This window comes from Microcaecilia unicolor, chromosome 9 (genome assembly GCF_901765095.1).
Source record: "Microcaecilia unicolor chromosome 9, aMicUni1.1, whole genome shotgun sequence".
Taxonomy (NCBI): domain Eukaryota; kingdom Metazoa; phylum Chordata; class Amphibia; order Gymnophiona; family Siphonopidae; genus Microcaecilia; species Microcaecilia unicolor.
In genome coordinates, this window is record NC_044039.1 from 221,298,795 (window position 1) to 221,323,627 (window position 24,833).

At 43.3% G+C, this 24,833-nt stretch overlaps 1 protein-coding gene across 1 annotated transcript; it reads left to right on the forward strand.

The window, feature by feature from the left end:
• The first annotated feature begins 75 nt into the window (after nucleotides 1-75).
• ALKBH1 (alkB homolog 1, histone H2A dioxygenase) lies at nucleotides 76-24,202 on the forward strand. Its single transcript, XM_030214563.1, has 6 exons — nucleotides 76-213; nucleotides 4,670-4,778; nucleotides 7,911-8,073; nucleotides 12,743-12,833; nucleotides 20,316-20,509; nucleotides 23,241-24,202. Exons 1-6 carry the CDS (start codon nucleotides 76-78, stop codon nucleotides 23,668-23,670), a joined length of 1,125 nt encoding a protein of 374 aa, XP_030070423.1. The 3' UTR covers nucleotides 23,671-24,202.
• The last annotated feature ends 631 nt before the right edge of the window (nucleotides 24,203-24,833 follow it).

The following is a 24,833-nucleotide window of genomic DNA, read 5'->3' on the forward strand; positions in this document are numbered from 1 at the left end:
CGAACAGAGAGAACGTCAGCAGCGGGAGGCGGGGCTCGGGGGTGGCGGCGCATGCGCCGGGCGTTCGGCAGGAAGATGGCGGTGCCCGTGCTGAGTCCAGTGGAAGATGCTTTTCGTCGCCTTTTTAAGCTGTACAGGCGGAAGCAGCCTCTGGCCGAGCTCTCGGGGGTGCTGGATTTTAACCGTCTGGAAGTAAACGGCAGCATAGCTAAGGTAAGTGACCTCAATCCTGTTGGAAATTGCTCCCAGGTAACCTGAGAACTTACACACTCAAAAAGAAAGAACTTCCATGGGAGCTCCTAAGTATTTACTATACAGATATTTGGGGAGGGAGGGAGGGTTGACGGGATTTGCTAAATGGTTTGCATTTAATGTCATTAGTTATAACAGTTAAAGCTTTATGTAGTGGTTGGGAGGCTCTGGCACAGACCGTATAAGTCTGCCCAGCACTATTTAGACACTTGGATACACAGTTCTTGGGATCTAAACTTAGAATATTTCCAAATCTTTCCAAAGAAACACAGAAAAGGCATAAGGCCTTTTAGGCCTTTCGACCAAGGATTTTGGCCTTGGGCGCCAATTTTGTACTTAAGTTTCCACGTTTATGTTTTGTATTATTTCAAGGTAAACAGTTTCAGTTTTTTGATCCTAACATAGTAGATGACGGCAGAAAAGGACCTGCACGGTCCATCCAGTCTGCCCAACAAGATGAACTCATGTGTATACCTTACCATGATTTGTACCTGTCTTTTCCAGGGCACAGACCGTATAAGTCTGCCCAGCACTATCCCCGCCCCCCAACCACCCGCCCTGCCTCCCACCACCGGATCTGGCACAGACCGTATAAGTCTGCCCAGCACTATCCCCGCCTCCCAACCACCAGCCCCGCTTCCCACCACCGGTTCTGGTACAGACCTTATAAGTCTGCCCACCACTATCTTCGCCTCCCAACCACCAACCCTTCTTCCCCCCACCGGCTCCGCTACCCAATTTCGGCTAAGCTTCTGAGGATCCATTCCTTCTGAACAGGATTCCTTTATGTTTATCCCACGCATGTTTGAATTCCGTTACCGTTTTCCTCTCCACCTCCAGCGGGAGTGCATTCCAAGCATCCACCACTCTCTCTGTGAAAAAATACTTCCTAAGCAACTAGAGGAATTTCTTGTGGCTAAAGAAGAGATAAATATCACTGTACAAGTCCCATTTGCACACTGTAGTGATAGTCTGGGGAGAGCCTTAAGGGTCGCAATAATCTTGGTTATATTTTGTTTTTATTTTTTGTTTTTCCCTTTATCTTTTTCCTATTTTTGGATCCTATTTACCTTTTATTGTGGACGAATGTTTACTTCTTTTTCTTATTGTAGTCAATTAATTTGATACATATCATTTCATGTTAATTAATTACCAATTTCTGTGTATCTCATTTTTGGGGGGGATGTATTTATAAAATCAATAAATAATAAATAAAGTATATGGGGGGCAAACTTAAAGATTTCAATATGTATACTTTGGAAGAAAGGCAGGAGAGAGAGGAGATAGACATTTTATTACCTATACAGCATAATTGCACAGGAGGCAAGTTTCTTTCGATTGAAAGGAAGCTCTGGAACAAGGGGGCAGAGGATGAAGATGAAAGAGACAGACCCAGAAGTAACCTGAGGAAATAATTCTTCATGGAAAGGGTGGTGAATTTGTGGAATGGCTTCCCGATGGAAGTGGTGGAGATGAAAACAATATCTGAATTCAAGAGAGCTTGGTACAAGTACATAGGATCTGTAAGGAAGTGATTGGGAAAGTAGATGGCATGGATTGGCAGACTGGATAGGCCAGTGATGGCGAACCTATGGCACGTGTGCCAGAGAGGGCATGCAGAGCCCTCTCCCTTGGCACGCGCACTGTCGCCATCGCTGGTCCGCTCACTCTCCCTCCCTTTGGCCTCCCTCCAACCCAACAAGCATCAGGCCACCCACCCGTCCTCCCTCCCAGCACCAGGAACCCCCCTCCTCCTAAAATTTAAAAAGCATACTGTCCTCGGAGTCGTGGGTTAAGGCGGCGTGCGTCGGCAGCGAAGCGCTTGTTCTTCGCTCGGCACGCCTTCGGCCTTTCCTGTCAAGCTCTGGTCCCGCCTATGGAGGCCTGCTGTTGGGTGCTGGGTGGGAGGGAGGCCTGATGGTGGGTGCTGGGTGGGAGGGAGGCCTCATTCTCCCTTAGCACTCTACTTACTCTTCTTTTTGTTGGTAGTTGTGATATTGAGCAGAGTTAGCTGCGTTGTTTGGCAGTAATTATCCTAGAAATAAGCAGTGGATTTTCCTAAGTCCATTTTAATAATGGCTTATGGACTTTTCTTTAAGGAAGATATCCAAACCTTTTTTAAACCCCTCTAAGCTAATAGCTTTTACTACGTTCTCTGGCAAAGAATTCTAGAGTTTAATTACATGTTGAGTGAAGAAATATTTTCTCTGATTCGTTTTAAACTTACTACTTTGTAACTTCATCGCATGCTGCCTAGTCCTAGTATTTTTGGAAAGAGTAAACAAGCGATTCACGTCTACCCGTTCCACTGCACTCATTATTTTATATACCTCTGTCATATCTCCCCTCTGCCGTCTTTTCTCCAAGCTGACGAGCCCTAGCCATTTCAGCCTTTCCTCATAGGAAAGTCGCCCGGTCTCCTTTATCATTTTCGTCGCCGTTCTCTGTATGTTTTCTAATTCCACTATATCTTTTTTGAGATGCGATGACCAGAATTGAACACAATGTTCGAGGTGCGGTCGCACCATGGAGCAATACAAAGTCATTATAACATCCTCATTTTTGTTTTCCATTCCGTTCCTAACAATACCTAACATTCTATTTGCTTTCTTTGCCGCCACAGCACACTGAGCAGAGGGTTTCAAAGAATTAGTGCCTGGAAGAGGAGTTCATGAAATATTATTAACCAGGTGGCCTTCTTGGGCTCCTGCCAGGTACTTGTATCCCGGATTGGCCGTTACTGGGCTTTAGGTCTGATCCAGTATGTATGTTTTTATGTTGCTAGTGATTTGCAGTGGGTAATCTTATTGGGAATGATCACATTGAGAAGAGAAGATGTAGTGGAGCCTCAGGAAATAAAGTTAGGGAACATCTATTAATCTGAGGTGGTGCTACAGGGCCCCCTGCGCTTCCTGGCCAGCTGGTGGCGGCCCAGAGAGATAGTGGTGGAGTATGCAGACGAACTCAAGTAACCCAGGCCCAAGATGACTCATGGTGATTCCTAGTGGCCCCACTGAGGTACCTGAACTGCAGCCTCTCTAGTACCTGTGATTATATTGTATAGGTTTAGTTGTAACCCACCCTGGACAGTTTGGATAGGGCACGGATATTAAGTTGAATGAAAGAAATGCATTGCTGCAGGTGTCTACGTAGGCTATAAGCTCTGTTGGAGAAGGGTCTTTCTGGGCCAGAATTGTAATATCGCTGTAAGTTAGTTTGTGCATCATTTGGAAAAGTGCGCTAAAGATCCAAATTGACGTGAAAAACCAGCACGACCTAACCAACTTTCGGAAATCACTGAAAACCTGCCTCTTCAACAAGGCATACTGCAACAATCCTTCATATCAACTTTTAACGCATTACCACTTTATTATTCCGAATATGAGTTCTTTATACCTGTTTGATTTTATTTTGTCATTCATGTTATCTATGTAATACCATTTTCATCTCTCACTCTGGAATGGTGATTGCCATGACGGAACAATGTAAGCCACATTAAGCCTGCAAATAGGTGGGAAAATGTGGGATACAAATAGTAGATGACGGCAGAAAAAGACCCGCACGGTCCATCCAGTCTGCCCAACAAGATAAACTCATGTGTATACCTTACCTTGATTTGTACCTGTCTTTTTCAGGGCACAGAACGTATAAGTCTGGCCAGCACTATCTCCTCCTCCCCACCACCAAACCCTCTTCCCCCCACCGGCTCCACCACCCAATTTCGGCTAAGCTTCTGAGGATCCATTCCTTGTGCACAGGATTCCTTTATGTTTATCCCACGCATGTTTGAATTCTGTTACCGTTTTCTTCTCCACCACCTCCCGCGGGAGGGCATTCCAAGCATCCACCACTCTCTCTGTGAAAAAATACTTCCTGACATTTTTCTTGAGTCTGCCCCCCTTCAATCTCATTTCATGTCCTCTCATTCTACCGCCTTCCCATCTCCGGAAAAGATTTGTTTGCGGATTAATACTTTTCAAATATTTGAACGTCTGTATCATATCAGCCCTGTTCCTCCTTTCCTCCAGGGTATACATGTTCAGGTCAGCAAGTCTCTCCTCATACGTCTTGGAATGCAAATCCCATACCATTCTCGTAGCTTATAAAAGTGCCTCCTTGTGGCCCAGTCTTCTGGCAAGATACACTGTGATGCTGCCATTATGACTGAGAGAGAGGCAGTTTGAAAATTCGGAGACGTACATGTAGCCCAGCTTACGCACTTCAAGCTTCTTGACCTGATTGGTCCTCTGTGGGGTGTCTGCAGTTCTGTAGTTATGAGAGCAGAGGACAGGGCCACCGAACTCCCCAAGGAACTGTCTGAAGCTCAAAACTTTACAGAAATTTTCTGTGTAAGGAAGTGTGAGGATGAACAGCTGAATGTGTGCTAAAATTTTATTCTGTCTCTCTCTCATAACAGGTGCACCCTGCCAAGCTGAACCAGTCTTCTGTTAGTGACCAGGATACCCAAAGTGCTGGTTTGCAGCCCATCAGCAAATGGAAAGCTTATGGCCTGGAGGGCTACCCAGGTAGATCATTCTAGCATGCATGCTTCCTGCAAGACAAAAAGCATCAGATGTTAAAGAGAAACGTACTATGCAAAGAAGTGGATAAAACTGTTCAGCTTGGAGAAAAGGCGGCTGAGGGGAGATATGATAGAGGTCTATAAAATACTGAGTGGAGTGAAACGGGTAGACGTGAATCGTTTGTTTACTCTTTCCAAAAATATTAAGACTAGGGTGCATGCAATGAAGTTACAAAGTAGTGAATTTAATATGAATCGGAGAAAATCTTTCTTCACTTAACATGTAATTAAACTTTGGAATTCGTTGCCAGAGAATGTAGTAAAGGCGGTTAGGTTAGCAGGGTTTAAAAAAGGTCTGGACGCCTTCCTAAAGGAAAAGTCCATAGACCATTATTAAATTGACTATGCAAAGAAGTGGATAAAACTGTTCAGCTTGGAGAAAAGGCGGCTGAGGGGAGATATGATAGAGGTCTATAAAATACTGAGTGGAGTGAAACGGGTAGACGTGAATCGTTTGTTTACTCTTTCCAAAAGTATTAAGACTAGGGTGCATGCAATGAAGTTACAAAGTAGTGAATTTAATATGAATCGGAGAAAATCTTTCTTCACTTAACATGTAATTAAACTTTGGAATTCGTTGCCAGAGAATGTGGTAAAGGCGGTTAGGTTAGCAGGGTTTAAAAAAGGTCTGGACGCCTTCCTAAAGGAAAAGTCCATAGACCATTATTAAATTGACTATGCAAAGAAGTGGATAAAACTGTTCAGCTTGGAGAAAAGGCGGCTGAGGGGAGATATGATAGAGGTCTATAAAATACTGAGTGGAGTGAAACGGGTAGACGTAAATCGTTTGTTTACTCTTTCCAAAAATATTAAGACTAGGGTGCATGCAATGAAGTTACAAAGTAGTGAATTTAATATGAATCGGAGAAAATCTTTCTTCACTTAACATGTAATTAAACTTTGGAATTCGTTGCCAGAGAATGTGGTAAAGGCGGTTAGGTTAGCAGGGTTTAAAAAAGGTCTGGATGCCTTCCTAAAGGAAAAGTCCATAGACCATTATTAAATTGACTATGCAAAGAAGTGGATAAAACTGTTCAGCTTGGAGAAAAGGCGGCTGAGGGGAGATATGATAGAGGTCTATAAAATACTGAGTGGAGTGAAACGGATAGATGTGAATCACTTGTTTACTCATTCCAAAAATACTGGAGGAACTTGTTGCCAGAGAATGTGGTAAAGGTGGTTAGCTCAGCAGGGTTTAAAAAAATAGTTTGTATAATTTCCTGAAAGAAAAGTCCATAAGCCATTATTGAGATGGACTTGGGAAAATCCACTGCTTATTTCTAGCATAAGCAGCATAATATTTGTTTTACTGTTCTGGGATCTTGTCAGGTACTTGTGACCTGGATTAGCCACTGTTGGAAACAGGATATTGGGCTTCATTGACCTTCGGTCTGTCCCAGTATGGCAAATGCTTATGTTCCTATTTGGTTTTCTTATTCATATTCACAAAAAAAAATTTCTCAAAATGGAGACAGTGGGCCCCGATATTCAGCCTGTGACTTGTAAGCCACTCACAGCCACAGGCTGAATTAAACCCAGAAATTAACTGGGCCTGGGCTGATATTCAGACCATGGCAGATAAAATTAGGGTGGTGTTTTGTTGTCTTAATTTTGAGCACTTACTTAGCCGATTAATGGACTGAATATTGCTACGAACTGGCTAAGTAGTGTCCTCACCCAAACTGCGCCTTCCAGACTGCCCCTAACCTATCCGATTAGAACTGATATTCAGCTGCACTGCCCGGTTAAGGGCCGCTGATTATTGGCAGCCAGCCAGCCCAGTGGTGATTAACTGGGGACAAGCCTCTCCAACCCAATTAAACCTCAGTATGTTTAATGTGTTCATCTTAAAATCTTGCAACAGAAAATGCTACTTGGAAATAGCACCCCATGTGACACTATCATGAATCAAATGTAATATGTTACCCGACAAGGAGCAGAGAATGTGGCAAGTAAATACTTAAAGTAAAAAGACCATGGATGTCATCCCCGTGTTAGAACAATGTCGCCAGTCCTGCCAAGCAATTCAGTTTGTCTGGTGCTATCATAAGAATCACATGTGGTTTTAGGCTACATCCAAAACCCTTAAATCAGTGGTTGCCAAACCTGGTCCTGGAGACACCCCAGCCAGTCAGGTTTTCAGGATATACACAATGAATATCCATGAGAGAGACCTGCATGCAAATCTGTCTCATGAATATTCATTGTGGATATCCTGAAAACCTGACTGGCTGGGGTGCCTCCAGGGCTAAGTTTAGGAACCATTGCCTTAGAGATTCGGATCTCTTTTGTGAAGAACGTTGCTTGTGTGTCTGTAGTAATCTAAAAGTGGTGTGGAAAGCAGAGCAGATTTTGATATGTCCCTTCAAGTCCTCTTATTAAAGACAATGGGTGAGAGTGTCCATTTTGTTCCAGGGTGGAAGAGGGGGAGAGTGGGGGCTGCACAGCACAGTTTGGGGTTTAGCTGAAAATGCTCTGGCATTTTTACCAAAACTGAAACAAGACCAAATACTAAGTTTTAGTGCTGAAGCTGAAATTCAGTTGGTTTGTCATTTGGTGCAAAAACAAAGAGACAGCTCAGTACGGAATAGAAGGAAACGACGCAACAGCAGCAGCGATCCAGGGAAAGAAGAGTGGACAAGAGTTCATCCAAACAAGGTGTTATTGGAAAACAGGACCCGACCTGGCCAAACCTTCATCAGGGGGTCACACAGGTTTCCAAACTGAATTAATAAGGCTTAAAGCAGGTGCTTTGATTTCTGCATGAGCAATTGTTCAGTACAAATGCCAAAAAAAAAAAAAAACCCAGCTGACGCTGGTCTGGCATTTGTACTGAAGAATTGTTCACGCAGGAGTCGAAGCACCTGCTTTAAGCCTTATTAATTTGGTTTGGAAACCTGTGTGACCCCCTGACGAAGGTTTGTCCAAAACTTGGCCGGGTCCTGTTTTCCAATAAAATCTCTTGTTTGGATTAACTCTTGTCTACTCTTCCCTGAATCACTGCTGCTGTTGTGTCGTTTGTCATTTGATAACAACTGATCAGTCCGTCTCACTGGAATGTCCTCTTTCCTGTCAGGATTTGTTTTTATTTCCAACCCCTTTTTGCCTGGCTGCCAGCATCACTGGGTGAAACAATGCCTCAAGCTGTACCCCCAGAAACCCAATATATGTAACCTGGATATGCACATGACTTCTGAGGAAACCAGCGACTTGTGGGGGAAAAGCCGGGAGCAACTGAGGTGAGTCATCTTTGCTTGAGGATCAGGGAATAATTTCTAGTTTAATTAGATTTACCTGAGTCTTTGGGGGGGGGGGGGGGGAGAGGGACCAACTGGGAAAGTAGGGTGTAGGCTTCATACCTATTCAGGTGTGGCTCATGAATTTGATAGTATAAGCTGCAAATACACAGTGGGAGTCTTAAGACGTACATTATACTTCAGATGCTCAGGGACAGCAATATAACCTGTCTCTGTACAGAAATGCAAGGAGACTTCAATTAACAGGAACATCTGAAGCCAAGAGGTAATCAGGAAGAAATTTATTAGCCTGGTTCAATTCCCAACTCAGCTCTTCCATTCCTTGGGTCAGCCATGGCTGGGATTGTTTCCTGAGGGAGGTGGAGTCTCATATATCATACAACAGTGACATCTAGTGGCTGAGGAAAAAAATAATTGTAGAAATAAGCTTCCTGGCAGGTTTCATCAGCTTTTTTGAGGGACCAAGTCTACAAACTCCTCCACAGGGAGTGAGAGCAAGTCAGATAGACAGCAGAGAAAGGCTGAATTGGCCCATCTAGTCTGCCTAATGAGGTGGTTTTCATCCTCCTTTTTTTAAGGGTTCTCTCTCTCTCTCTCTCTCTCTCTCTCCCCCATACTAGCACTATTTTTCTCTCTACCACCTCCTTTTGGAAGGGAGGGAGGGGAGCATCCATTAATCTTTTCCTTAAACAATTATTTCCTGTCATTGCTCCAGAGTGTACCCCTTGGAAAATGTTTGCTTTTTGTGTAGTGATACCTTTCAAGCCTTTTTCTTGTGTGTATCATAAGTATTGCCATACTGGGAAAGACCAAAGGTCCATCAAGCCCTGCATCCTGTTTCCAATAGTGGCCAAAAAGGTACAAAACATTCTATACTGCTTATCCCAGAAATAGAGATTTCCCCCAAGTCCATTCAATAACGGTCTATGGACTTTTCCTTTAGGAAGCCGTCCAAACCTTTTTTAAACTCCACTAAGCTAACCGCTTTACCACAAAAACGAATCAGAGAAATTTTTTCTACACTCAACATGTAATTAAACTCTGGAATTCATTGCAAGAGAATGTGGTAAAGGCGGTTAGCTTAGCAGAGTTTTATAAAGGTTTGGACAGCTTCCTAAAGAAAAAGTCCATAGACCATTATTAAATAGATAGACTTGGGGGAAATCTCTATTTCTGGGATAAGCAGTATAGAATGTTTTGTACTTTTTTGGGATCTTGCCAGGTATTTGTGACCTGGATTGTGGCCACTATTGGAAACAGGATGCTGGGCTTCATGGACCTTTAGTCTGTCCCAGTATGGCAATATTACTTATGTACTTATGCACATTCTCTGGCAGCGAATTCCAGAGTTTAAATTACACGTTGAGTGAAGAAACATTTTCTCCGATTCGTACTGAATTTACTACTTTGTAGCTTCATCGCAAGCCCCCTAGTCCTAGTATTTTTTGAAAGAGTAAACAAGCGATTCATGTCTACATTTTCCACTCCACTCATTATTTTATAGACCTCTATCATATCTCCCCTCAGCCGCCTTTTCTCCAAGGTGAAGAGCCCTAGCTGCATTAGCCTTTCCTCATAGGGAAGTCGTCCCATCCCCTTTATCATTTTCGTCGCTCTTCTCTGTACCTTTCCTAATACCACTAGATCTTTTTTTTGAGATGCGGTGACCAGAATTGAACACAATATTCGAGGTGCGGTCACACCATGATACAAAGGCATTATAACGTCTTCATTTTTGTTTTCCATTCCTTTCCTAATAATACCTAACATTCTATTTGCTTTCTTAGCCGCAGCAGCACACTGAGCAGAAGGTTTCAACTTATCATCAACGACACCTAGATCCCTTTCTTGGTCGGTGACTCCGAACATGGAACCTTGCATGACGTAACTATAATTCGGGTTTCTCTTTCCCACATGCATCACTTTGCACTTGCTCACATTAAACGTCATCTGCCATTTAGACGCCCAGTCTCGTAAGGTCCTCTTGTAACTTTTTCATAATCCTCACGAATGACTTCGTGTCGTCGGCAAATTTAATTACCTCACTAGTTACTCCCATCTCTAGGTCATTTATAAATACGTTAAAAAGCAGCAGTCCCAGCACAGACCCCTGCGGAACCCCACTAACTACCCTTCTCCCTTGTCTCTTTTCACCTTTAAGGATGTACGTATGTAGTTCCAAGTCTTATCTCGTGTCTTTTGGTGCAAATCCCACACTGTGTTTGTCACTTTCTTTTTGACCACCTCCAACCTTGTATCATTACTGAGATATGGCCACCAAAACTGGTCATAGCATACCAAGTGACGCCCCAGCTATGACTTGTAAAGAAACATTATCATCGCTTCTGTGAGTTATGCCCCTCTCTCTGTCTCCCTCTCTCTCTCTTTGGCCCAGCATTCCTATAGCTTTGGCTACCAGCTGGTCATGCTGTTTTACCAACTTCAGGTCCGTAGGCACTTAACACTCCATGTTTCTGTCCTGGCCTGTGCATATCAACCTTTCAGCTCCTTTGAATTTCTGCCCACAAATTCATCACTATGTGTTTCTTCACCTTTAATTTAAATGGCATTTATAGCCTCCTATTCATATAGATTTGAGGCAGGTTACAATAAAAGCAAACAGTTCTCCAATTCGTACATAAAATTGAACACTACAGGTCTAGAGTATTGCTGTCAGTAACTGCGTTGGTTACCTGTTGAACAAAGAGTGAAGTTTTCAAAGTACTAAATAACGATGTATCAGTCGTTACTGTAATGTATCTAGATTTTCAGAAAGCTTTTGACAAAGTTCCTCATGAGAGACTCCTGAAAACATTAAAAAGTCATGGGATAGGAGGCAATGTCCTTCTGTGGATTAGGAATTGGACAGGGTTAAATGGCCATTTCTCTCAATGGAAGAGAGTGGAATGCCGCAGGGATCTGTACTGGAATCGGTGCTATTTAACATACTTATAAATGATAAGGAAATCGGACAGTGAGGTGATTAAATTTGCAGATGGCACACAACTACTCATGGTTGTTAAAACACATATGGATTGTGAAAAATTGCAGGAAGACCTTGGGAAATCGGAAGACTGGGCATCCAAATGGCAGATTAAATTTAATGTAGACAAATGCAAAGTGATGCACATTGGGAAGAATAATCAAAATCATAGTTACCTGATGCTAGGGCACCCAAGAAAAAGATCTAGGTGGTGTAGAAAATACGCTGAAATCTTCTGCTCATTGAGCGGCGGCGGCCAAAAAAGCAAACAGAATGCTAGGCATTATTAGGAAAGAGATGATAAATAAGACTGAAAATACTGTAATACTTCTATATTGCTCCATGGTGCGACCTCACCTTGAATATTGCGTTCAGATCTGGTCACCAATACGCAAATAGATATAGCGGAATTAGAAACGTTTCAAAGAAAAGCAATCGAAATGATAAAGGAGGTGGAACTCCTCTTCATATGATGAAAAGCTAAAGAGGTTAAGGCTCTTCAGCTTGGAAAAGAGACGGATGAGGGGAGATATGGTTGAGGTCTGAGTGGTGTAGAACGAGCAGAAGTAAATCCTTTTTTTTTTCTACTCTTTTTAAAAAGTACAAAGACTAGAAGTCCAGGGCACACTCAATAAAATTACATGGAAATACTTTTAAAAGAAATAGGAGGAAATATTTTTTCACTCAACAAATAGTTAACTCTGGAACTCTTTGCCAGAGGATGTGGTAACAGTGGTTAGCGTATCTGACTTTAAAAAAGGTTTAGACAAGTTCCTGGAGGAAAAGTCCATAGTCTGCTATTGAGATAGAAGTAGGGAAGTCACTGCTCGCCCTGCGATTGGTAGCATGGAATCTTGTTACTCTGGGATTCTCCCAGGTACTTGTGACCTGGATTGGCCACTGTTGAAAGCAGGATACCGGCTAGATGGACCATCGGTCTCACTCAATATGGGTATTTTTATGTTCTGTTGCAGATCTTCAGGGCATTCACAGACGCATACATTTCCTCCTAATCCTTTCATATCATCGCTGACAAAGATATCGAACAGAAACAGAACGATCACCAGGGCTCCATTCCTCACCTTTCTAATGTCCCTTTACTACTATTTAGCATTTCTATATCGCTACAAGGCGTACACAGCGCTGCAGAAACATAGAAGAAAGTCCCTGGTCAAAGAGCTTACAATCTAATAGACAAAAAATAAAGAAATCAAATCATTTAATTTGTACAGGAAGGAGGAGAGGAGGGTAGGTGGAGGCGAGTGGTTACGAGTCAAAAGCAATGTTAAAGAGGTGGGCTTTCAGTCTAGATTTAAAGGTGGCCAAGGATGGGGCAGGACGTAGGGGCTCAGGAAGTTTATTCCAGGCGTAGGGTGCAGCGAGACAGAAGGCGCGAAGTCTGGAGTTCGCAGAACCTTTAGTGGTTCGTGATTGGTTAAGAATAGATTTGAAGGAACCTGTATCCTTTTCTGCCAGAGGCATTCCCTAAATTCCTGTCACCTTCCAGCCTCATACACACCCTCTTTATATTTTAGTCTGACCTTCCCTCACTATCTAGCATTTCCTACTATCAGGGGAGAAAGAGCCAACAAAAACCAGCCAGCAAGGAAGGGGGGAGGTCAGAGAATGTATGAAACATATGAATTATAATTTAATTTTTTTTTCCAGGCATAAAGGCTCAAGAAAGCGGGAGTCCAGAAGTTTGCTGGAGAAGTTGCGCTGGGTGACTCTGGGCTATCATTATAACTGGGACACCAAGGTAGGCTCTGTTACTAGCCTTCTGTATCTGCTCCTTGACTTCGGCAGATCGTTTATTCTTTACAGTGTGCTTGATACACGATACTTCCTAACGAGGGGACGTTTAAAGCGGTTTACAGTCTAGGTTAGGAAAAGGAGAGGAGCGCCAGTAATCAAAGAAAAGGTGGAGGAGGAAAAAGAGAGTTTAGTATGGACCTAGTGTGCGGGTGGTAGAGGACCCCAGAGGGGTCTCTGCCCCCTGGACAATAGACTTGGTGGCAGGAAGAGAAAAAGAGAAGATGGTTAAGTGCCTTCACTAACCACCTGAGGACATGGGACCTGCAGTAGGCATTCAGGGAATGGTCAGTCTGTAGGTGGTGACAGGAGAGTTGATGCAGTCAAGATGTTTAGCTTTTCTAGGGTTCGGAGCTGAATTTGGAGCATGCATGACAATATACATTAAGGATGGCTCTTGTCTGGGACCAGGGTGTGTGTTTCCAACAGTGGCCAATCCAAGTTGCAAGATCCCAAAACAGTACAATACATTTTATGCTGCTTATCCTAGAAATAAGCAGTGGATTTTCCCCATCTTAATGGCTTATGGGCTTTTCTTTTAGGAACCTAGCCAACCCTGTTTTAAACCCCGCTAAGCTAACTGCTTTTACCACATTCTCTGGCAACAAATTCCAGAATCTAATTACATGTTGAGTGAAGAAATATTTTATCAGATTTTTTTAAATTTACTACTTTATAGCTTCATTGCATGCCCCCTAAGAATTTTTGGAAAGAATAAACATTTGATTCATATCTACTCATTCCATGCCACTCATTATTTTAGAGACCTCTATCATATCTTCCCTTATTCGTCTTTTCTGCAAGCTGAACTCTAGCCACTTTAGCCTTTTCTTATAGAGAAGTCGACCCATCCCCTTTATCATATTCGGTGCCCTTCTTTGTACCTTTTCTAATGCCACTATATCTCTTTTGAAATGTGATGACCAGAATTGCACACAGTATTCAAGGTGCGGTTGCACCATGGAGTGATACAAAAACATTATAACATCCTCATTTTTGTTTTCCATTCCTTTCCTAATAATTCCTAATATTTTATTTGCTTTCTTAGCTGCTGCTACCACCACCACACACTGAACAGAGTTCCAACGAATCAACAATGACACCTAGATCCTTTTTTTGGTCGGTGACTCCTAATGTGGAACCTTGCATCACGTAGCTATAGTTTGGGTTCCTCTTTCCCTCATGTATCACTTTGCACTTGCTCACTTTAAATATCATCTGCCATTTGGATGCCCAGTTTCCCAGTCTCGTAAGATCCGCTTGTAATTTTTCACAATTGTCCCGCGATTTAACGACTTTGAATAACTTTGTGTGATCAGCAAATTTAATTACCTCACTAGTTACTCCCATCTCTAGATCATGTATAAATATGTTAAAAAGCAGTGGTCCCAGCACAGACCCCTGGGGATCCCCACTAACTACCCTTCTCCATTGAGACTACTGACCATTTAGCCCTACTCTCTGTTTTCTATCATTTAACCAGATTTTAATCCACAATAGGACACTACCTCCTATCCCATGACTCTCCAATTTCCTCTGGAGTCTTTCATGAGGTACTTTGTCAAGCGCCTTCTGAAAATACAGATACACAATATTAATCAGCTCACCTTTATCCACGTGTTTGTTCACCCCTTCAAAGAAATGTAGTAGATTGGTGAAGCAAGAAACCAGAAAAAGAATCAGTTGGACTGCTAGATGACTGAAGGTTTAAAGGGGCACTCGGGGAAGACAAAGCCATGACGTGACTTCTCAACAAGTCATGTTCTCAATGAAAGAGATTCTACACTGGTAATAATTTAAATCAGGAATTGCCAACCCTTATAGTTATGCAGTCTCCTTCTCAATCCCCAAAACATTCAAGGACCCCTGACTCCGTCCCCAGCTCTTTCTCTTCTACTGCCACCCGTCCCCGGCACACTCTCCTCCTAGCCAATTCCCACAGGTTTCTCTATTTGGAGTTTCTCTTTACCACAGTCTGTTCCCTCATCTGTTGCTGCTTCCCTATCATTCCTCACCCTACTACTTCTGGCCTGTGCTGCTACTACTGATGCCACCCCCACCATGCTTGTATTTCAGGTGTTACATGCCCCCATGACTCTTGCTGATTTCAAGAGCTTCTACCTTTTTCAGTCATGGAGCTCCTATTGGGTTTTGGCTACATAGCCTGCTGCTCTTCCCTCCCCCATCAATCCTGCTGCTGCTTCTAGCTGTAATTTCACAGACTGTAGTCTAAGATTCAGGATGGTTTTCTTTCACTTTCCTATATCCTGTGGCCCCCTGTGATGGCCTCATGGACCACAGGTTGGGATCCATTGGCTTAAACTATTCTTGGGGATGAGAGATGAAAGCAGGCCCTCCCCCAATCCAATCCCACCAACATACATGCATTCCCCCCCCCCCCCCCCCCCCCCCCCACACACACACATTCCTCATACACCCCTCCGCCAACACAGCTCATCTGGAATCCTGTATCCAGTTCTGGACATGGACAAGCTAGAGGCAGGACAGAGAGGCTACCAAAATGGAGGGTCTCATCCAGAGCCCTATACTGAAGGACCTAAAGAAGATGGAGAATATGACAGCATATTTTTCAGCTAAAAGAACACTCTAGAATAAGAGGTTACAGGCCTCCCAGGACAGGTGGAGGCAGAAATAGTCCCGGAGTTCAACAGCACAGATAACCTTAGTTGCAGAGAAATGAAAGAAAAGCAGGAGATCAGCTGGAGTCTGTGGTATTGTACCAGGACTGCTGACAAGATATTCTCCTGCTCTCAGAAACGCCTTCCTTTCAAAACTGCCTTTTCAAAAACTATATGAATAAACATCACCAAAACTCTACAGCTGAAAACTAAAGCTACCGCTACCTTCAAATTGATCTCTTCAAAAACTCTATGAATAACCACTGGAACTATAGATGCCCACAACAGCACTGTAACTCCACTAAATGTAGCCACTTTGGATAATAGTGGGATACAAGAATGCAAAATAAATACATTTATATACTGCTATAACCAAAAAGTTCTAAGCAGTTCACATTTCAATTAAAAAAAAAAAGAAAAACAGAACATACTCCCAGGATTTAAAACATCTAAATTAAATAATCACTGTGAAGTACAACACACAACATAATTCCGAAAAAGTTGCGTTTTAAGATTCTTTCTAATAAACTAATGAGAATATACTTACTTGAAACATACAGAAATCTCCTTCCAAAGTTTAGGAGCTTGTTAGGCTAACAACGTTTCATGAAAGCAAAAGGGTCATTGTTAACAATTCTCCTACTTCTAGATACTGAGTCAAACTGAAAATTGTCCAGCAAATACCATCTAAGACCTTAAATTTAAAAAAACAAAAGCCAATGCGAACTTGAGTACAATCCTGGCTTTTCTAGGGAGCCAATGTAATTTTATAAAATACCCTGAAATCGTATTAGATTTTCTCAACGAACATATCAGACATACCTGCCATATTCTCTATTGTCCAGAGCTTTCTAACTTTTGTTTAATGCCTCCTAGATAGATGAGATTGCAGTAATCCAACTTTGACAATATTAGACTGGACCAGAAATCTAAATTTATCCATTTCAAAGAAGTACTTTGAGCATTTTAATTTCCTAAGCAGAAAAAAAAAAGAACTTTTAACTAAGGCATTAAAGTGAAAATCGAAAGAAAGAGTGTGATCGACATGCACCCATAAGATCTTAATTGCTGAAGAAAATATGTATTTTACTACATATTTACTACCCCTCTCCTCAAGACCCTTCACTGGCTCCCTATCCGTTTTCGCATCCTGTTCAAACTTCTTCTACTAACCTATAAATGTACTCACTCTGCTGCTCCCCAGTATCTCTCCACACTCGTCCTTCCCTACACCCCTTCCCGTGCACTCTGCTCCATGGATAAATCCTTCTTATCTGTTCCCTTCTCCACTACTGCCAACTCCAGACTTCGCGCCTTCTGTCTCGCTGCACCCTACGCCTGGAATAAACTTCCTGAGCCCCTACGTCTTGCCCCATCCTTGGCCACCTTTAAATCTAGACTGAAAGCCCACCTCTTTAACATTGCTTTTGACTCGTAACCACTTGTAACCACTCGCCTCCACCTACCCTCCTCTCTTCCTTCCCGTTCACATTAATTGATTTGATTGGCTTACTTTATTTATTTTTTGTCTATTAGATTGTAAGCTCTTTGAGCAGGGACTGTCTTTCTTCTATGTTTGTGCAGCGCTGCGTACGCCTTGTAGCGCTATAGAAATGCTAAATAGTAGTAGTAGTAGTAATGTAAGTATGATCTAATAAAGGATCAGGGTTATTATTAAAGAACAGAAACTTTTTCTCAACGTTTAAGCCTATGATTCAATAGCCAAGAAGCAATGAGACCCAAGCACTTTGCCGCTGCTACAGTAAAGGTGGGAAAATGTAGGATACAAGTGTAACAAAATAAAAATAGAGTTATCTGATTTATGGCCTGATAAACAGAAATCCTAACAGTAATATTGTCTGCATAAATATAGCATAGAAATCCCTGTGACTCAAGAATTAAACCTAAACTATGCAAAAAAAAACGTTAAGAGATCCTTGTGGTTACTCAAGCTATCTGAATAGTCAGTTTGTTTAACCTTATAGGGAGATTATTTCTGACCTGATGAAGAAGGGCTACCTTCGAAAACTAATCAAAAAAAATGTATTAAGTTAGTCCAATAAAAAAGGTGTCATCTTATTTTCTTTTCTATGCTTTATTTTATTCTATTTCTATTGACTGCTTTAAAGATCTCGATAGAAGAAAACCTCTAAACCAATTAAATACCTTACCAATTTCGATATTCCCAAGCTCAAACAACAAAATCTCATGATCCACTAACTCAAATGCGCTCGAAGATCAAACTGCAGTAACAGAGTTCTATGATTATTTTGCAAGAAAGATCTGGCCTTGTCTAATAGGGAACCTGTTTCTGCGCTGTAACTAGCTTGAAACCGGTGTAAAATATTATGATTAGAATTTACACTAGCAAAGCTTGTAAAAAAAAGAATGTGATGCTTTAAAGCTAAACATTATCTTCCTATGAGAAAACATGACCTCCCACCCTACCATAAGTAAAGATATACATACCCATACTTTGATGACAATCCATTTCTAAAAAGTATACAACCAATTATAATAAAATAAAACATATATTACACATGAAGGGTTTGGGGGCCGGGTAGCTCCCCTGGAGCCCCTTACGTGGCTACTTTTTAGAAGGGAGGTGTTCGGGGGATAAACACAACCAACAATATCAGGTATACAACATCTATATCTACTATAATAAAACTCACCCTCAAAGTTCTGAAGACAACGTTCTGAAGTCACTCAGTCACTCCCTGAAGGGTTCATGGATTCATGGTGGTGAAGCCTCAACACTGACCATGTCTCTCTGCCCCGCCCTCACATGACGGACCAATCAGAAAAAACACCCTCAACATTCTGAAACACAAAGGACCATCACAACACCGTTCCCAGGCAACACTAGGCAATGTAAGACGGACCAATCAGAGGAAACTACGTGACAATAAGGGAGGAGCATTCCCCAGCAGAATGGCTCATTATCTGTGCAGCACGGAGAGCACAGAACCACCGCTGGAACGAGAGAAGAATATTCCTGCTGTGGGTATGTGCAAAAATTTACAATTACATTTCACATTTACATTTCACCAACAGAAAGACCCCCCTCCACAAACCTCCTTGACAGACAAAACCACACACACACAATACAACAGAAACACACCCTCAAAGCCACACACCAATCCAACCCACTTTGCCAGCACAGCACATCCCCCAACCCCCAAGCAAAAAACAAAACAAAAAAAGACACACATCAACAACCTGCACACACACCGCACCCTCACTCATACTCACACACACACAAAATAACTCTGTGACACATACACACACACACAAAAAAAACCACATGCTAGCGCCCGTTTCATTGGTTTCGGAAACGGGCCTTTTTTACTAGTATATATATAAAAGGCACCTCCAACGTTCCAATGAAGCCTCAAGCCAGATGAGGCGCCCGAGATATCCGGTTTGGCCTGCAGTCACTGTAGCTCTGCCCTTGCGTCAAAATGCGATGATGTCTAGGGCGGGGCGGCGAAGGCACAACACGAGTTCCAGAGATTCAGTGACAGCAGTGGGGAGAGCGCTGCGAACTTTCATCACAAACTCGCAACCAAGTAACGGAGGGAGGGGGGGGGGTTGGAACTCAGAAGGGAGGGACGGAGGGGTCTGGAACTCTGGAGGGAGGGAGGATGGTGGGGGGAGATTACCTTGCTAGCGCCCGTTTCATTTTTTTCCGAAACGGGCATTTCTTACTAGTAGAAAATGTTATTGTATGGCAGAAAGAATATCATAGATTCCACAATAAATGTAAGGTACTTGCAGTACAGGAGAATAATCTGACAAAGGCAATAAAATAGTATCGTTAGCTGAGGGGAAAGTCCTTTCTCAGGTATTGGCTGCAAAGCACTGCTCAGGGACTGTGTCAGATACTTTCCCAAAGTTGTCTTGTGCAGTTCGTATTTAAATACATAGGTTATCTTACAATAGTGTAAACGCATGCTTCTGTGCTTCCCACTGCAATTCTGTTCCCAGCATAGAAAGGAAACCAATCAGGCTGCAGAACCATAAGGATGTCCGAGTATCTATCATTCCCTGGTACACAGTGTCTGTATAGCAGATGGTGGCATCATGTGTGTTACTACAAATCCTCATGGGAGCTGGGTGAGTCCAGCTGCAATGAGTTGTATGTACTGACTTGCTTAGGCTATCAGATTGTGTATGTACAAGGTCATGAATAGTTCAGGGTCCTTGCACAGTATTGCTAACTGTACAGGTATTATGGTGGAGGGCTATTAAGGGGTGCCCAAAAGGACATGCCCCTTTGGCACAACACCTCAGAGAGATGTGTCCATTTAAACCCCCGGTGCCGACGTCGTCAGGTTGACATGGATGGTAGCGCTTCCTCTCCCTTCCTCAGGCATGCAAGTATGATAGTAGGAACAGTTGCTGAAAGAGTCCCGCTACAGGTTTTGTCATAGATAGAGTCAGGGAAATGGCACGAGCTGAACTACCACCTCGGAGGTAAAGTGTTCATTTAAACCCCCGGCACGGAGATAGCACCCATACGTCAAATGAATGAGGTCGCTGGAGGAATATCTGAATGTTACAGCACTGATAATACGTGACTGCCATTTCCTCTGTCACTGCATTAACCTCTGCTCCACATTCATCTCCCTCTCCCCTTTTGCTGCATCAGGAGACGGGGGATGTGGTGGCACCAGAGTAAACTTATGATATACTGTCTCTGGCAGGTTTTGTAGCGTCCCTTGACAATAGAAAAACTGGACATTAGGTAGATTCAGAGTTTGTTTTTTGTTTTTTTTCCCCTTTAGAGGTATTCTTCAGATCACCGTTCCCCATTCCCTACAGACCTGGCTGCCCTCTCTGAACATGTGGCTGCTGCATGTGGATTTTCAAACTTCAAGGCAGAGGCTGGCATCCTTAATTACTATCACTTTGACTCCTCCCTGGGTATCCATGTGGATGAATCGGAGCTAGATCTCTCCCAGCCTCTCCTATCGTTCAGGTAACTGGTGTGCCAGAGGGGAAGGGAGTTGGAAAGCTGATCCTGGAACTAATGGCAGGTGAAATAATTTTAGAGCTAGTCCCTAATGGAAAGGCTGAATTTGGTGCAAGGGCCACTTGGCAACAGCGATCACAATGTAATCAAATGTGTTATAATCACTGGAAGGGGAGCCCTAAAGAAAACCACTGCTGTGGCATTTCATTTTTAAAGGAGATGATAGATAAAACAAGGAAATTAGAAAAGATGATTTTGGAAGCCCAGCTAAAATATATTGCAGGCATCCCAAAAGGTCAGAGGAAGGCTGCATGACTGTCAGCATGGTTTAATGATGAGGTGGAAGAGGCAATGAGCCCAAAAGGGGGGGCCTTTCAGAAAATGGATAGCAGACCCAAATTCAGAAAAATGAGCACAAGCACTGGCAAGTTAGTTGTAAAACAGTAATAAGGCACACTGAAAGAGACTCTGAAAAGAAGCTTCTGTAGAGGTAAGAAATTTTGGTTGGGCTGCTGGTCAACCAAGGGTTAAAAGTAGGGCTGTACATCGATTAAAAATTTTAATTTTAGTGATTGATTGCGATTACTTTTTTTTTTTTGCGCGTTTGGTCGCGTCTGACTCCTGCAGCAGGAAACAGGAAGTTTCATCAGAGGAGGCGGGATGCTACGCTAGAGAGGGAGCCAGGCTCCAGTTACAGAGGAGCAGAGCAGCATGTGCTTAATGCCGCCATGTGTACAAGGCAAGTTTGGAGGGCCACATGCGGCAGTGGGGGTGGTTTGGAGAATGGGATGCCAGAGAAGCGGGGTGATAGGAGAGAAAAAGCTTCCGGTGGGAGGAAGGGGCGGGGCTAGGAGACAATAAGGTGCAGGAGCACTGGGGAGGGAGGGGAGCAGTGGTAGGAGAGAAAAATATGCCAGACAGAGAAAGAGTCTGGGAGAGGAGGAAAGAGAGAAAGATAGCGGATCCAGGAGCAAGCAGCTTGAGACGATTAATGCGTGTGATAAAGTGTTCACATTTCTAAATAGTTGTACTGGGGACTGTATGGGAGCATAGTCAGAAATGATGCAGAGAAAGGAATAGCAAGTGGGGAGATCAGATTTGCAACTATTTAAAGTTATTGAAACCGCAGAAGATCTTGTGAGAGTGGGCATCTAACTGATAGATGAAATGTAATACGGTTGCGTTCAGAGTGACACACATAAGAAAAAGTAATCCTATTTACAGGTACAAAATTCTGGGCTCTTGAGTTAGGGAAATGGAACTTGATATACTGCCTTTCTGAGGTTTTTGCAACTACATTCAAAGCGGTTTACATATATTCAGGTATTTATTTTGTACCAAGGGCACTGGAGGGTTAAGTGACTTGCCCAGAGTCACAAGGAGCTGCAGTGGGCATCAAACTCAGTTCCCCAGGATCAAAGTCCACTGCACTAACCACTAGGCTACTCCTCCACTCATTCCACCAATAAGAGCCAACCTCATCAGCGATGTCACAATGGCTTGATTGCCTGATACTTGGCTCACTTCTGATATTGTGATGTCATAAGGGAAATGGGACTTGATATACTGCCTTTCTGAGGTTTTTGCAACTACATTCAAAGCGGTTTACATATATTCAGGTACTTGTTTTGTACCAGGGGCAATGGAGGGTTAAGTGACTTGCCCAGAGTCACAAGGAGCTGTAGTGGGAATTGAACTCAGTTCCCCAGGACCAAAGTCACCATCCAAGAAAAAGACCTTGGAGGCATTGAGGACAGTATGTTGCAACTACCAAAAAAGGCAAAGAGAATGTTGGTGCTTATTCAGAAAGCGACAGAGAACAAAACTGAGAATATCATTATGTGTCTGTATAGGTCCCTGGTGCATCTGCTTCCTGAGTACCGTGTGCAATTCTGGTCATCCCGTCCCAGAAAGAATACACAGTGCAACTAGAAGAGGTTCAGAGAAGGGACCAAAAATGATAAAACCTAATTCAGCTCTGATGAAGAGAGGCTAAACAGGTTGGGGTTCTTCAGCTTGGAGAAAAGACAACTGAGAGGGGATATGATGGGAATTTATACAATCATAGAGAACAGTCATTTAACCTTGAAATAACACAAAAACAAGAAGTCACTCCAGGAAACTAATGACCAGCAGATTGAAAACAAAGCATGGAAAAGTTGTTGGGTTTTTTTTTCACTCAGCTTGTAACTGTGGAGTCTGTTGCCAGTCAAGAATGTAGCAGGATTCAAAGAGAATTAGACAAGTTCATGGAAGAAGTTATTAGCCAGGTAGATTTGGGAGAGCCATAGCTAATCTCTGGACATGAACTATGAGAAATAGATCCATTTTTTTGTGCTCTGCTGGCTATTTGTGACCCCGTCTGGCTGCCGTCAGAGACAAGGTGCTGAGCTTGTTAGCCCTTTCTCTGGCTCAGCCTGGCTTTTCTTATGTTCTTGTAACCCCAGAAAGTTTGTTTAGGTCCGCGTCTTCTCTTATATCAAGTTTTTACTAAGTAATGCTTCCTGTACTTAGGAAACCTTAGTAAAACTCCAAATTGTGTGATCCATACAGCCCCTTTCTCCCCCTTGCCTCACTGCTCTGTTATCCGTTCCTCTCCCCCCCCCCCCCCCCCAAAGTGCAGCTAAACTGTAGCTCTCTACATCTCCTCTTTCATCAGTCTGACTCCTCCCCCACCTCTCTGTCCCATTTTTTATTGAACATTGATTCCTTTGTTTTTCTTGTTTCTCTCTCTTAGTTTTGGACACTCCTCGATATTTTTGCTGGGGGGCTTGAAGAGAGAGGAGACGCCTCTTCCCATGTTCATGCACAGCGGTGACATCATGGTAATGTCTGGTATCAGCCGCCTCTTACACCATGCAGTTCCTCGCATCGTACCCTGCCCAGAGGGAATGGCTTTACCATATTGCTTGACCCTGTCTGTCTCTGAAGATTTTCCCATTGGCTCTTCCATCATTGACCCGTGCTCGGAGGTGGACTGGGAGACCTGTGTTGCATACTTGCATGACTCGCGCATCAACATGACCGTCAGACAAGTGCTGGGGGCTGGTCAGACCTTCCCCACACAGCCCAACCAGGAGACATGCACATGGAAGGGCTGTGAAGGGTCCCCGCAGCAGGACAGTGAAGGCACTGGGAAACGCCTAAAAGTGACTGATAGCAGCTGAGTCTCAGGAAGATCTTGGGAGGTGTGCTTATGTGACTCTTTCAAGAATCCTCAGTTGTCCAGTACCCCCTGGGCTTTGGTCTCTTAAGTGCTGGAATCGTTGTAGAAAGGTTTTCAGCCTGCAGCTGGGTAAGGATCCTCTGCTGGAGAGGTGGAACTGTTGACTTCCCATTCTGGACCTGATCTGTGAATGAGCCCCTCCCCTTGAGCCTCTATGGTGATTTGGGAACATGTCTGATAAAGCAGGTCCGGTTATGCCCTGTCAGCCTGCAGATGTGATGGGACTGCCCTGTAAGGAGGGGGATTTTGTTGTGAATTAAAAAAAAAACTGACTGGATCCTCACTTCACCGAGGATGTCACCTGTTCTGTGTCTCTCTTTGCTATATAATACGTTCAAAAGAGTCTCCCCTACAGTTTAATCACAGAGATATTTCTAATGAGCCTTTACTCTTTTTCCAGCCAGTTGTCATCAGGGATGTATTATGTGTGACCTGTGTTCCAGTCCCTGGTCAGATACACACCGGCACCTCTTGCAGCTGAGACAAGCCATAGATTTCTCAGGCATGCACTTCTTTAGCTGGTGATGGGGGTGTCTAGATCTGAGCAGTGTTTTGGCCTCTCTTCTAATCCAATAGCAGTAGACTGCTGTTTTTCTTAAAAGAAAGCAGAACTTGTAAGTGGATAAAATTATAGATACTGCTGTCTTCATATGAATGTTTTTGAAGTGAGAAGTGTGTTCTTGGCCTTTATTTCTTTTCAGCGATGCTTTTGATTAGCCGATGCCTGCATATAATGAGCCTTTGAACAAGCAAATGCAGGCCGTCAGACTCAGAAACAGAAGCCTGCGCGGCCGCGTTGCTGATCTGCAAGGGCAGGCTTCTACATGGAATGTTGCTAGTGGAGGAGTAGCCTAGTGGTTAGTGCAGTGGACTTTGATCCTGAGGAACTGAGTTCGATTCCCACTACAGCTCCTTGTGACCTTGGGCTAGTCACTTAAACCTCCATTGCCCCTAGTACAAAATAAGTACCTGAATATATGTAAACCGCTTTGAATGTAGTTGCAAAAACCTCAGAAAGGCGGTATGTCAAGTCCCATTTCCATTTCCCCCTTTCCCTTATGACATCACAATATCAGAAGTGAGCCAAGTATTGGGCAATCAAGC